The sequence below is a fragment of the Sapajus apella genome, unplaced genomic scaffold (assembly GCF_009761245.1).
Source record: "Sapajus apella isolate SASKATOON/1434 unplaced genomic scaffold, GSC_monkey_1.0 scaffold87, whole genome shotgun sequence".
Lineage (NCBI taxonomy): Eukaryota > Metazoa > Chordata > Mammalia > Primates > Cebidae > Sapajus > Sapajus apella.
In genome coordinates, this window is record NW_022437027.1 from 4,643,633 (window position 1) to 4,659,313 (window position 15,681).

A 15,681-nucleotide genomic window follows, 5' to 3' on the forward strand; every position below is an offset into this window, starting at 1 on the left:
GCAGAAATTATTATGTCAATTACATTCATTCCAGCATTCTGAGTTCAGCTGTACTCAGAACTGAAAACTAACTTAGAAGGTAAAGATGTACTCTACAGCCATATTTAGAAAAAGAACTACTGCTAATGATTTTTCCCATAGCTTTGAAAGGTGCTTTTAAAAGAGGGAGAGAACAAGCAAGAGTTCTCATTCAGCTGGGATGTTCAAAACAGGTTATAAAAATTATTCCACTAGTTACTAAAATGTAAGATCCAATTCTACTTCAAACATAAAAAGGCAAACGTGTGTGAGTTGCCACTGAAATAGTGGATATCATGAAAATGTATGGTCTGGCTATGTGACCATGTGTTTTGACATGTTGAAATCTAAGGTGGTTAAGTAAAGGCAGTTAACAACAACTATCTAATGAAAATTCAAAAAGTATCTAGATGAAAATATAAACTGAGGGAAAGACTGTACTTCAGGGTGGAGTCCAGATACTTACCAGACCCTGGACAATTTCTCTTTTCACACATATATGAATAAAACTTTGCTCTAAATAAAGGAGAAAGCAAATATCTGCGGCCTTAGCAGGCTCTCTTACATTGTGTCAATTTCTAGACACTAAAAAGAAAAACACTAAAGTTCATAAATACATTCTTTGCTTTTAGCATAAAGCATTCTTTAACAATTTCAGAAGCAGGTTACTTCTACTAAGTAAAAGACAACTCATAGGTAGATCTATTACTTAAGCATACTCAGGAAACATATGAAGAGTTATATTAAGGAAAATGCTTAGGAATGACTGCAGTTTGTGGAATAAGGTTTTAAGACTGCAAAGTTGCATTTGGGGAACTCTTTAACAAAAACAGACTGAATTCATCTAATCACAAAACAGTAGCAATGCTAGGGTCTGAGTGCATATACCACATTGAGAGTTCTATAACTGATCATGTAATGAAAAGTGTTAGCAACTGAAAAACGATACAGAATAAATTCTCTCTTCTAAAGATCTTCTGGCATTAATACTGAAATCCTATCTGACTTGGAATCTTCAGATTGTAGCCAAGTTAGCATACATTACATTTATAAACTCCGTATTATGGTCAGTGTTTTGATCAAAATCATATTTTAGTGATTTAATCACTAGCATTCCAGTAGAAAACAAACGTCTAAATGATGAATGAGAGGCTCCTTGGAATTAAGGAGCCTTCATTTTTATGGACTAGAAGTCAGAATTCACATAGAGAAGCAGAAATAACCACTTCAGGGCTATGTCCAATTATTAAGTGTCTTCAAAGCAAAAGTACCTGGCTTATTTCTTCTTGATTCCCTACTATTCCAAAAATAAGGAGGCTGAAGGCAGTGAACTGTGAGCTCCTTTGTGGTGCCCAAAGGAAATCAGAGGGCAAGTTTACTTTAGAAATCTAAAAATCAAAACCACATGGATACCGTTCTAAACTCAGTTTCTTAAACTCTTGTAACTAGATAGAAAACAAACAGCAAACTGAAACCACACCCACACCCCCAGCCCCACAGAAATGTAAAATTTGAGAACCGAATCCAGGCAAACCTTACAGCACACTATTGACTCTACACCAATACAGACTTCACATTATGAGTAATGGAGGAAAAAGTTTCTCAACCTATTCATTTTCCCACCTGTCAAGAGCCTGAAATAACATAAGCATGATAGTAGTGAGTATTATTCCTTTCCAAGCCTCTCGATTTATCATACAAATACCATAGCACCAAGTTGCTGGAAGTCAGGAACTGCACCTTAAATTCATAAACTCTGAGTCACCCACCACAGTACTGCTGTACACTGCCACTTTCATACACAGTTACTCAACAAACACTTACTGAATAGCGACTTAGTTTATTCACTGTGGTAGTGCTTTCTACTGCTTTTTTATCATCAAATGTTTGGATAAGACTGAATTTACTGGAGATAATGGAAAAATAATCTCAATTACCCATCTATTCACTTAAAAACAAACCAATGGCAAATCCCCAACACATATTAGATTTACTTACTTGTATCTCAGAAACAGCCACTGGGTGATCCATAATCCAAATAATACAATTCCATTTATTTCTGATACAGAAAATGCCCATTTTACCCTATCAATGTAATCAAAAAACTTGTCTGGGAGTGGAGGGCTAAGCTCCTTGGGAGGGACCCTCTCATGTACAACTGTGATCATGACGGTTGTCAAGACAAGGTTGAAAGCCGCATAGATGAAGGCAATGCCCGTTTTCCACCACTCTAGTGGAAATTTGTTCCTCGATTCGGTGGGCATAGCAATTTGGATATAGTCTGGGTACTTTTTGGTGCCTTTTCGCAGCCCACTGGATAAGCTTTTGGGTTTACCGTTGCCATTTTTGTTTTCTTCTTCAACAGGTTCAGCGGGTCTTGTGTAAGTGTTCGTAGCATCATTGGTTGGATTTTCCAAATGTTCTTCAAGTTTTGCTGTCTCTATGATATCCATTGTCCCCTAGTCTTCAGATCAAAAAGGAGATGGACAAGCTCTTGTTCTTTGTAGAAATTTAGCTGTTTTTCAATCCTTCTATTTCCAAGATCAACATAGACTCTTACAATGGACTTTGTTTCCTAATACAAAATGTAGAAGGTAGCCATCCAATTACTGTTCCTTCCATGCAGCTATCTGCTGTACCTTCACCACTTTCAAGAAAGGAAGCCAATTCTTCCCCCAAAAAGATGTTACTATCCCACCTAAAAGCAAAACAAAATTATGTTCAGAAACTTTGCTTGTCCAATTGTCAACCATCCAAAACAAAAACATTCTCAAAATAAGGAAACTAATACCAAAGTCATTTGCTTTATAAACATAAAATCAGAACCTACTTAAAGCTGCCGAGATCAAGTTTATTTACAAAATACTGCTTTATCTTGGAATTCGTCTCTTTTTGAACTAGTATCGGTAGAAATAGGAACATTTTAACAATTTCCTTAAAAATCAGGACCCAACATTGCAAACACTTCATCAGACACTATCACTTGTTGCTAACCATGAAGTCATAATAAGCTAGGAAGTACCCAGAAGTCACAGCAAGCCTTCCTAAGACTATATTTTTTATGAGCCATAAAGAAAGAATAAAAACTGGTAAGTTGCTTACATGCACTGAATAATTGTTACTCTCTACATTTGTCAAAATAGTCAATTTTCTAATTAAAAAACAGAAGCCTTTTTAAATGACCACTTTTAAGAACAGATTCAAGTACAACACATTCAAGATACTTAAAATGACACAGCCTCAGTTTATCCTTTTATATTCAGAGAACCACACCATACACAAGCAAAGCTGGCAGCCTTCAAAATAACTCTGAAAAGACACACCAAGCCTTAGCTATGTCTCTTACGTAGGTAACAAGTAGAATGTATTAGAAGGACAAAATACCTCACTACCATTGACATGATAAATTAGTAACTAACATTTTGATGCAGCCACCACAATTTCTACCAAACAACAGAAACGGGCCTCCAGGGGACCAGCTCAGGGGACTCACCCACCATGACACCACTGAGGATAACTACCTTCGGCTTCAGCTCCACAGGCTCCAGAGAGCACAGATTTCTTTAGGACACAGAGCACCACCGCCACCTCTTTTATACTTGCTAGCACATGGGCCCAGCTGTTTTCAATTTAGGAAAGCAGTCTTTTAGTCCTGCTACAGAAGACAGCCACCTGATGAGGTTTTCGAACCTTGTAATTATTCCCCTCCCTGGATACACTGCTCAACTTAAGCACACTCCGCTGCATTTTAAAGGCCTCCCCTTTCAGGGTAACTTCAGGGAAAACTGAAGAGGACAAACTCAAAGTGATGACAGCTAAGCCTTTATTTAATGAAAGAAAAAGAAAAAGAAAAAAACAGTGAAAATGGCACAGTCAATATGTACAGGCAATGTCTGTTTATAATTATGGGTGGCAAGCAGATAAACCACAAGTATTTACTGTGCACCTAAATGCCCCAGTGCTGAGGGCTATGTAGGGGAAATTAAAAGGAGTGAAAAACACCTGACCTGAACATTCAGCCAAAGAGCTTGCAGTCTAACCAAAGAAACAGGACTAAAACGATGAAAGACTACTGGAGAAGACCAAATGGTATATTGTGAAAGGAAGGAGAGGGATGAGCTAACCACTAGATAAAAAAAGAGGTTGAGTTGTACTGCGTCCCTGCTCCCGGGACAAGATGTGTCCACACACAGGCTCTGTTTCTGAGAAAGCAAAAGCATGTGGAATGCTGACCTGGTAGAGAAATGGGGGATCAAGAGAGCATGAGACCAGCTAAAAGGTGCTACTGAGAAGTATGAACATCTCACCTTTCTCTTGTCCTTCTGCAGAGCCCCCAGCTATCAGTACATTACAGCAGGGTGAGAAAGGCCCAGTGGCCCTCTGGCTTGACAGTGTCTTGTTACAATGTTGTGGGAAGAATAAGCACAATGTACAGGTGCCTCAGGAAGATATTTTCAACAACAAACCTTCAACAGCATGAACTACTACTTTTAATGGAGGTCCGAAGCACTAACGCAGCCATTTCCTGTTTCTCTTTAGCAGCCTTGCCTAATCCACTTACAGCATCTTGCCAAACCATCATCCAAATCCCCTTCCACTTTACTCTTCCATATGTGCTTCTACTCTTGTGTTCATGTGTGAAAGAAGCTTGTGATTTTGAAGCTCCATTTCACAGTGGTTGTACAGATGGTCTTTATAAGGTAGCTACTCAGTTCTAGAACACAGAATGTGGAACAGAAGAAAATTCAATTAGTAACCTTTTTCTTTTCTTTTTTCTTCCTAAGAGGAAACACTCAGCCACCCACCTCTTGGGACTGCTGAGAGAATGACTGAAATAATTAATTGTGAAGAGCTTTGTGCCCCTGGGAGTAAGAACACTATGTGACTACAATGCCCTTTTATCATCATTAGCATTAAAATTAATATTTTCCTTGGGATTTCATTAAGATTACCTATACACAGCACATTCATCATGTGTCAACAACTCTTGGGATGAAATGTTTGTCATCAAGATAATGATCACAACATACTCATTCCAATTGTGAAAGAAAAATATCTCAGGGCCCCAAAATCACTAAGCGAAAGGGAAAAGTCAAGGTGTGAACTGCTTAGGGCAAACCTGCCTCCCATTCTATCCAAAGTCAAACATATCTGCTCAGTGAGGTAAATGCATATCTGATTGCCTCCTTTGGAGAGAGGCTAATCAGAAACGCAAAATAATGCAACCATTTATCTTTGATCTACCCTTTGACCTAGAAGCCTCCTTCCTGCCTTGGGTTTTCCTGTCTTTCAGACCAAACCAATGTTCATCGTACATATGATTAGTGTCTCATGTACCCCTAAAATGTATAAAACCAAACTGTGCTGTGATCACCTTGGGCACATGTCTTCAGGACCTCCTAAGGCTGTGTCATGGGTGTGCATCCTAAACACTGGCAAAATAAACTTTCTAAATTAACTGAGATCTCAGATTTTCAGGGTTCACATTTTAGTAACCACAGAGGGATTATGAATGGAGGTGCCCCTAACCTTTGACAAATCTCCTATCAGTGCTTGGATCAACCTTGAGCTATCTTTATGACTCAAACCAATAGGACAATTTGCTGAGGCCTAGAAGCACCCATTCCAGAGAATCACTGATCTCCTTAACTTTGGTGGAGATCTAACATTTATTTTGCTGTACAACTCCTTTTTTTGGAGTTTTACTTGCTTCCAACACAAGGAAGGCAAGTTTTTCCTGCTTCCATGATGATGGGAGACAAGTGCTCCTTTATGGAGTTTCCCTTTCAATAGGAAAGATGAGAGTTTTTTGTTTTTGTTTTTGTCTTTTCCAGCTCCTAGTGACACAGGAGATAGAAGTTATTTAGGCAGATAGTGAGGGTAAAAATCCTTGTCAAGGCTTCCCTTCTAACAGAAAGCAGCCTGAGAAACGTTTTTTTTCCTGAAGAATAGAGCTGCAAACATAGATAAGCAAGCTGGAAGCTTGCACAGGTTAATGCTGGCAGCTGTGCCAATACAAAATGGCTACCTGGGGGCCAGGTATGTTCAACATGGAGGCTCCATCTTCCCTTTTGTCACCATGTGCACAGTAAAGAAACAGGCAGCATGGTTCCGGCTAGGTAGAAAATCCATCTGCATAATAAAAGATTAGGGTGGGACAGCCAGCTTTTTGCACCCTATGCAAATGGCATGGCTGGTCCAACCAATCTTTCATGCCCTATGAAAATCAAACACCACCTCCTCACGCTCATCTATAAAACCTCCTGCATTTCACTGAGGAAGGAGAAACCCATTTGGGACCCCTCTCTCTGCAGGAGAGAGCTCTTATCTTTGTTTTGCCTATTAATCCTCCACTTTTAACCTCACTCCTTGTGTGTCCACATCCTTGATTTCCTCCACATGAGACAATGAACCGTGGGTATCACCCCAGACAACAAGCCTGCTCCACTAGGATGATAGAGAGCAGTCTTCAGCCTGAGACCCACCCCCAGATAACTAACTGAATTGAGGTTTGTCTTGGCTCAAGTTAAAATTAAACAACCAGCTGGTCTTAATGTCTCCTTACCATTAGAGTGCACAGTCATCATAGAAGTTGTGCAATCATTTGGTTTAACTGGTTTTTTGTTGTAGCTGTTGTTTTTGTTTTTGTTGTTGTTTCAGTCTTTTTCCCATTGGGTTTGACCAACTCTATCCGACTTGATCAAATCCAAAGGAAAGTTCCAAATTATGGGAAACAAGGGATCTGAAGTGGCTAAATTCCCATAGGCACACACAAAAAAGGTAGTGTGGCACAGCGGTATGGTGGGGGGAGAGAAACAGCCAGCAAAAGAAGAGAAAAAAAAAAGGAAAGCTTTCTGATTTTGACTATTCAAGGGGCTTTATTTACATAACAAGGCCACCTTTTTGCTAGCCAGTTCAAACTGAAAGTAATGGCTGTCACTCCTGCTTTTTCCACCATGACAGCCTGGGTTTTGGTTCCTAAATCAGGCCCTTTCTGGTTTGATACTTGGTACTTCTGAAATAGTGGCAATTTGTCCTAGTTCATGAAATATGGAAATGAGATTTAAAGAGTTTTTTTTTTTTAAAGGAACTCAATGGTTAAAGTCAGCTTAATTAAAAGCTACCACATCCAAAATGTGTGTCTGTACCTATGCATGTGTTTGTTATTTAAAAGGCTTTTATGTTTTTCTTTCTTTTTTCTCTCCTAGGACCATCTCTCTCTCTCTCTTTTTTTTTTTTTTTTCTGAAATGGAGTCTTGCTCTGTTGCCCAGGTTGGAGTGCAGTGGCATGATCTTGGCTCACTGCAACCTCCGCCTCCTGGGTTCAAGCGATTCTCCTGCCTGTCTCCCAAGTAGCTGGGATTATAGGAGGTACCCACCACACCTGGCTAATTTTTATATTTTCAGTAGAGATGGGGTTTTACAATGTTGGCCAGGTTGGTCTTGAACTCCTGACCTCAGCTGATCCACCTGCCTCACCCTCCCAAAGTGTTGGGATTATAAGCATGAGCCACTGTGCCCAGTCCTCCCCACTTTTTTTGAGCAAAAGTTTTTTTCTTCTCAGTTGACTGGATTCTGTTTTCTTCATTTACTTCTGCTTTCTCTGCATTCTTTTCCATCCTCTGCTGCATGAGGGACCTAAAATAGTTTATAATAGCTTGGGATTCCTTAAAGAAAATGGAGAAGGTACCAGACTCCCGAACCAGAAGAGTATAAACAGACAAGTTCATTTCAGCTTTTAAACTGCTTTTGTATTCTTATCTGATTTACTGACTAAAATAGTAATTACAACAGAGGCTACTCTTGGGTTTTTAAAGAAGAGTGTAGTTTAGACACTTAGAAATGTCTTTGTTTAAAAAATTTTTTTGCTAAGTGCACCATAAAAACATAACATGGTCTAGCCTCATAAATAATCTCAGGATTCAGTGTGGGCTCTGCCCAGAGCTCAGAGATCTGGTTTAAAAAATAGGTAGTGCCTATCTAAATAAAATTTGTCTCCTTACACAATCCTATGATAGATTTTTATAATTTGATGTTAGATTTGGCATCCATCTTTAATATCCCTCTAGCACAACAGACTTTTTCTTTCTGAACCTTATGATGTAAATTTTGCTATTTGATTTTCACCTGAGTTGTTTAATATGCAAATTTAAGGCTATTTAACTGACAACTATCTAAGGTTGTGAAACAGGTTATCAAGAACCTGAAAGCTATGTATTTATATGTTGTGTACACATTGTTTCACTACTGAAAATATATTAAAAAGTTCTAATTAATTGGCTTAAAGAAAAATAAAAGCACTTGAATCAAATAGTTTATCATGAAAAAAGAAGAGACTAGTCCAATGGTTTTTCAAGTTTATGTAACTTAAGTGTAATCTTCAATAAATAAGCTTGCTTTAAAATTATTGGTAAAGTAATATTAGAAATGTCTCAAGAATTGCCAGCATACATTCTTGTTTGCATTTATTAATCAAGCAATTTCATACTTATCCCTGCTAAATACTATAAGGTGTCAAAATTTGACATGGGGGTTATAAAACTATGAGCCCAGCCCAAAGCAGAATGAACTTTCCTTGTGTAACCTTTAATAAATAAGACATTTATATTGGTTTAATAAAAGATAGCTACATCTTGAATTTAGTAAGATTACCATAACTTCTAATTTTGTGGCTTTGTGCGGTTTAGTTCACAGGCAGTGAGGTTTGTTTTGAGAAAGGACTGTTACTGTCTTTGTCCCAAAGTTAGTTTGGTCTATGCCCAGGAATGAACAAGGACAGCTTGGAGGTTAAATGCAAGATGGAGTCAGTTAGGTCAAATCTTTTTCACTGTTTCAGTTATAATTTTGCAATGGTGGTTCCAAAACTTTAAATGATTATTGCAGCTTTCATAAATAATCTAAGTAAACAATCAAAATAAAATAATTAGGTAAATGAAATGGGATACTTGTAGACAAACATTTAGAATTTAAAGTTATATCAAATTAAATCGTAGATATTTCATTATTTGGGTATATTCCAATAAAAATATATTTGTAGGGAAATATTCTTTTAAAAAAAGTGAACAATTTTGCTTATTTAAAGGTCATGTAGAAATCAAAGTAAAAGGAACCAGGAAATAAGAGAGATGTAGAGAACATTATAAAAAATAAAAAGGTTTTTGTTTTTTTTTGGTAAGAAGGCTTAAAGAGAAATAATTTTATATGAGAAATAATCTTGTATGAGATTCTTCACATGAGAAAGAATTTAGTCTTAGAATAGAATGACTGGTTGTTTAGGAAAGAGGGATGTTCCGGACAAACCAGAAAGTCCAAGCATGTCATGAACAGTCTATGTAAATCACAACACGAGGATTAAAAAAACTTATATGATCAGGTTGTCATATTTTTAAATTTTGGTTTGCTTAGGAAAAAACTGAGATTAAAAGGTTGTTTTTTTTTTTTAAATTAAGGTTATTACATCCGCATATGTCTCTGTATGAGCTTTTAAAGTACTTGTGACATTGATTTACAGGGCTTTGACTCTTGTGTCTTAAAAGGATACCAAGTCCTGTTAAATTTTAAAATACTTGTGACATTGAGTTACAGGGCTTTGACTCTTGTGTCTAAAAAGGACACCAAGTCCTGTTTAAATTTATCAGTCAAACACTGATCGCAATTAAACCCCATCCTCAGGCCCAATAGAAGATGCCAATCAAAATAAACTGCATTCCTGAGACACTGGGTCAGAAATTAAAGCTATTCAACCCCTTAAGGCCCAGGAACTATCAAGGAAGATGTGAGTGTAGGAGACTGCAGGAGTTGATTTTTAGAGATAAAATCAGTTCAATTTTTTTATAAAGTAATCATCAATATCAAAGACACACTGATGCAAGACCAGCATATGGGCCCTTGTGTCTGATTAACAAGGCTTTCTTGAAGCATTAACTGACTCCTTAATAAAGTTATAAAAGGCTTATGCAAGTTTTATCTTATAGTCAAGATTAAAACTTTATAGTTTACAAAATTTTGAAAATCAAATTTAATTGGCTTCATTCTGTTTTGACTAGGGCTTATTGTTTGGAAAATTAAGTCTCCTCTCTCAACAAATGGAGGTTTTGCCTTTTTTAAAAATCCAGTATTATCACTTTGGTTAAATGAAATGACGCATTTTACAATGACTTGTGATATCAAGTGTTTTAAAACTTTGATATTGACAAACTTTCCAAATCAAATGATAAATTATGTCTTTTTCATACCAAATTAATCCTTTAAGATATTAGGTTCCCTAAAGTCCAAAAATGTCATATTTGGCTTTGGTATAAAAATTATACTGAAAGCATTGTCAAATATAAAATGGTGTTTTGTTGCTGTTTTTGTATAAATATGTTATTGGGATGTGTTCTAAAATTATGGGTAACTTCCATAATTCCAATATGACAATGTACATTATCAGTAATAATTACAATTGTTATGTTAATTTATAAGAGTGCCACGGAGGTAACAAATTTCCTTATCAAATGTGTCTTTTACTATGGCTGCCCTAAAATTTTTTGTCATCCACAGACAATTGTTGTCTTGTTTTGGTCCTCTTTACAAGGTGGTTTTATAATGGTTCTAATAACTTTGGAGATTTTTGTATCAGAATAGAGGAAAAACTTTCAGGACTCATAGAGAGCTGAAATGTTCATGAATATCAAGCAGAACAGGAATTAACTGCATGGATGAAATTAATAGAAGTCTGAAGTAATCTTTTTAACTTTGTTTAAAATCTGCTGATCCTTTGGTTTGTTTTTCAGAGTCAGGAAAACTTTTCTTTTAAACTATTTACAGCTTTTAACAATTGAGTAAAGTATACTCCTATGAACAAAATTTGGAGCATATTTGTTTTCTATCTGATTTCTCCAGAATTTGGAAACTATTTGTGAGTATTCTTATGGCAATATAGTTATTTGCATAAGTGCAATATGTTTTCATTTATAACATAACTGGAGAAACTGGTTATTTTACCAAGGCTCTGGCTGGAATAGTGTGCTTTCCTTTCAAAAATTAAACTTGACTTACAGAGCAATAAAAGGACTTTGGGAAAACTAGCCTCATACTTGTTTACACAGTCCCTGTACAGGGTTCCTGACCTGTGGTAAGTAAAGAATGTCACTTTCTGACAGGCGTAGGAGTTCCAAGTTTTATCTTGGAACCTCAAGAGGAGAGAATCACCCAATTCATAGGTATTTGATGGCACAAATCCATGGCTGGGCTTGGTTTTAAAAAAGTCTTATCTGAGATTCCTTCTATGGTTATGGTGGCTCATACCTGTAATTTCAGTACTTCGGGAAGCCAAGACAAGAGGTCACTACTGCCTAGGAGTTCGAAACTTGTCTGGGCAATGTGGCAAAACACCGTGTTTACAAAAAAATACAAAACATTAGCTGGGTATGATGGTGTGCCTGTAGTCCCAACTACTTGGGAGGCTAAGGTTGGAGGACTGCTTGAGCCCAAGAGGTTGAGACTGCAGTGAGCGGTGATCACACCACTGCATTCCAGCCTGGATGACGGAATGAGAACCTATCTCAAGAAAAAAAAAAGTTGCTGTTACCCAATATTAGTTATGTAATGTAGCCTAGTGGTATAAACCTGCTGCTGCCACCATTTTTACTGTCTGATGAACTTTAGAATCATTTTGTCAGATGACAGGAAAAATCCTACTGGCAGTATTAAAAGGAAATAACTCGAATTATATATTAATATGGCAACATCAAATCTTTACTGGTATAATATCTCAGCTTCCCACCTAGGAATATGGTATAGCTTTATGCTTGTATTTATCCACCTTAGCTAATTTTTATAGCTTTCTTCATATAAGTTCTGAACATTTATTTTAATGATTAGGACTTGAGGTCATTTTTGTCATTGTTGTACTGGCTACATCAGTAATCAGTAGTCAAGTATGTTACCATATTTGTATTAGGTTTTCCAACTAGTTATTACTGATTCTATAAGGATACTGTGTTTTTAATTTGTGAACAAAACCTAAAGTTCCAGTTGAATATTATATGTTTTAGTTATTTTCACACATATATTTCTTTTCTGCCTTTTAGTCATTACCTGCTTGTTTTCTTTGTATTGTCTTGGCTTAACTGGCTAGAGCAATGTTAAACAGCAGAGATGCAGAAATGAAACACGGAAGCACAATGGTGTTTTACAATGGTGTTTTCTTGTAATTTGACAAAAAGATTCTAAAGCTCATTTAGGAGTGAAAGTGAAAGCAGCAGAAGACTTTTCCTACCAGGTATTAGAACATATATTACACAGCTAAAATGGTGTGATATTGACATTAAAAGAGCCTATCTATACATACTTCTATTAAAATAAAATGCTGAATATTTTTCCCTTGCAATATCAATTGGATATTGAGTTTTACCAAATGCCATTGTGGCTTCACTCCAGATAATGCTCTTTTCCTTTTACATGTTTGTGATATATTTTATTACAATCATTTTCTAATTTTAAATGTTCCTTACATTTCTGGAATAAATCATGCTTAGTTAAAAAAAAAAAGTAACAAAACACTAGCAGTGTACCATAAGGTTCAGAGTTTGGCATTTGCGTTTTAAAGGGAGATGAATCTATAGAGATCTTTAACTTGTTCAGTATTATCTAGTTTAACTTCCAGTATTTTGCAATGTAAGAGGACTCAGAAGATTTGGCATCTGCTTTGTACTTTGGCGCAGTACCATAAACAAATGAACTAATAGAATTGCCATCCACTGAGAGAGGAACTATTGTGGCTTCTGTCGCTTTCCCAGACACTGGTAAGAAAGGATGACTATAGTGTGAACCCCAAAAACCTGAAACAGGTCTCAGTTAATAATATTAAGTTTATTTTGCCAAGGTTGAGGATGCACACCCATTATGCCACCTCAGGAGGTCCTGACGACATGTGCCCAAGGTGGTCAGAGCACACTTTGGTTTTACCATTTTAGGGGGACATGAGACATCAATCAACATAGGTAAGATGAACATTGGTTTGGTCTGGAAAGGCGAGACAACTCAAAGCGGGGAAGGGGCTTCCAGGTCATAAGCAGGTAAGAGATAAATGGTTGCATTATTTTGGGTTTTTGATTAGCCTCTTCAAAGGAGGCAATCAGATATGCACCGATCTCAGTGACTAGAGGGGTGACTGAACAAAATGGAAAGCAGGTTTGCCCTAAGCAGTTCCCAGCTTGACTTTTCCCTTTAGCTTAGTGATTTTTGGGGCCCCAAGATATTTTCCTTTCACATTTCCTCCCTTTTGTTTTTTAAAATCTTTTGGAGAAAGTGTTCTAGAAGAAAAAGTCTCTGGGCTTAGGTTTGGTCTCATCTCTCATGGCTAGGGTGGTTCGTTCCTAGATGGGTAAGTCCTGAGTTATTAGGAAAGCTCGTTTTTAGAAGGTTGTGAAGTCTCATGTCCTATGAAGAGAAAACAGGGGGAGAAAGGGAGAACAACAACAACAAACAAAAGAACAATCCTGGAGAATCGATATAGGCCACATTACTCTGAAGTCCATACATCAGTAGGCAGGTATAAAAGTGGCTTATGTATATAAATAGGTTGTTATTTTCTTCTGAAGTTTAAGTTGTCTAGCTTCAGTTCACAGGGCTTTATAAAATCAGCATAGTTATCAGTGATTTCAGCTTAGGATAAATGGAAGAAAAAAACTGAAAACATTATTTTGAAGACTTGTAGCCAAGAAAAATTAGAATTTGGTCCAAACTCTAGAAAATATTAAAAACTGAAAAACATTAGGCAAGACTAGAATCTAACAACAGGTGTACTATAGTTTTGGAAACATAATGTTTCTCTCTCCAGTTTCCCATTTTTACTGAAGACAAATCATGGTAGGACTAGTTTGCTTTATTATACTTGGCCTAATTTGTATACAGTGCAGCAAGAGTAATTATTTTTTACAGAGGCTTTTAAATTGGCTTTGAATAGCATTTTTAATCAGCTATCCTATTTTATGACTTTGTCTTAAGGAAATTAGATGTACAAAACATATTTTTACAAGTATGTTTTCAACAGCTACATATAAGGGAAAATTGGAAATAATCTAATATCCAAGATCGTGGGATTAGCTAAATGAATTAGGGTTACCTTAATATTACACATAATGTGTAGTACCACAGTAACTATAAAACTTCAAGACAGATATATAAATACTATATAAGAAGAAAACAGTTCTGAGGTAGGCAGACCACCTGAGGCCAGTAGTTTGAGACCAGCCTGGCCAAATATGGCAAAACCCTATCTCTACCAAAAATACAAAAAATTAGCTGGGTGTGGTAGCACATGCCCATAATCCCAGCTACTCAGGAGGCTGAGGCATGAGAACCCCTCCAACCCAGGAGGCAGAGGTTGAAGTGAGCTGAGATTGCACCATTGCTCTCCAGCCTGGTGACAGAGCAAGACTCTGTCCCCCGTCCTCCCAAAAAAAGAAGTATCAAATTAAGAAGAAACTTTAATCTGAATAGAAACTGCAGAATCTCAATAATTCCTATCAAAGGTTATCGTTTCAAAAAAAAATGGGAAAAGGCCACGTGATCGATACTCATGGCTACAGAGAAAGGTGGAGGTATGGCAGGCCCACGTCCATGAGTTCCCATGGCAGTTCAGATCTGAAGCGCATTGACAGCAGCTGCAGAGGTGACTGAGTATAGACATGGGCTCCAGTAGAAGGCTTAGAAATACTTTGTCTTCTAGATTTTTAAGTGTCCCTGGTGGTGCATACAAAGTGTTTAAGGTAAGATATATTAAATGTGTTAATATAATTTAAAAATTGAGATTTTATCTACAGTTTATTATAGTATTAATATTTAAAATAATTTAATCTGTTCAAGATAGATGCAAAACATTGATCAAAGAAAACATGTTCTTGCATTTATAAACTGCAATAAGGAATAATAGACATTTATACATTGAGCTTAAAGGTTTAAGAAAAACTAGGTCTTGAAACAGAATTGTATTGAATTGAGTATCAGTTGAAACAATCAGCTGATGAATTTAACAGACACAAGAGCTTTCTTAGACCTCAAAAAAGAAAACTCTGTTGTCACTCTAAAGCCATTTAAAAATCAACCTGTAGAATAAAATAACAACATAATAGTTCTCAGTAAATCTTACTTATATGGCAGGTCCTATGCTTATGTATTATCTAATTAATCACTATAACACCACCAGGAAATATTGTTAGCCAGATTTTTTTTTTTAAATGAAACAATCAAAGAGATAACACATAGAATGGGAGAAAATATTTGCAAAGTATCCATCTGACAAGAGATTAATAACCAGAATATGTAAGGAGCTCAAACAACAGGGGAAAAAAATCTAATAGTCTGAGTAAAAAATAAGCAAAAGTTCCGAATAGACATTTCTCAAAAGACAAATGGCAAACAGGTATATGAAAAGGGGCTTAACATCATTATCACAGAAATATAAGTCAAAACTACAATGAGATAATCATCTCACCCCAGTTAAAATGGCTTCTATCCAAAAGATAGCCAGTAATGAATGTTAGTGAGGATGTAGAGACAGTAGAATCCTTGTACACTGTTGGTGGGAATGCTAGAGCCACTACAAAGAACAGTATGGAGGTACCTCAGAAAACTAGAAATAGAGCTACCATATAATCCAGCTATCCCACTGCCAGG

General features: G+C 36.7%; 1 protein-coding gene across 8 annotated transcripts in view; it reads right to left on the reverse strand.

The window, feature by feature from the left end:
- SGMS2 (sphingomyelin synthase 2) overlaps window positions 1-15,681 on the reverse strand; it is an 84,719-nt gene that overhangs the window by 12,857 nt on the left and 56,181 nt on the right. For 6 of the 8 annotated variants that reach the window (XM_032254838.1, XM_032254831.1, XM_032254830.1 and 3 more), the window contains one exon: window positions 2,017-2,716. In XM_032254838.1, the coding sequence (XP_032110729.1) occupies window positions 2,017-2,471 (455 nt within the window). In that variant the 5' untranslated portion in view covers window positions 2,472-2,716. Of the gene's footprint in view, window positions 1-2,016; window positions 2,717-4,325; window positions 5,111-6,583; window positions 7,244-15,681 lie in introns of those variants that run through there. The other 2 variants (XM_032254836.1, XM_032254835.1) reach the window with 2 other exon arrangements.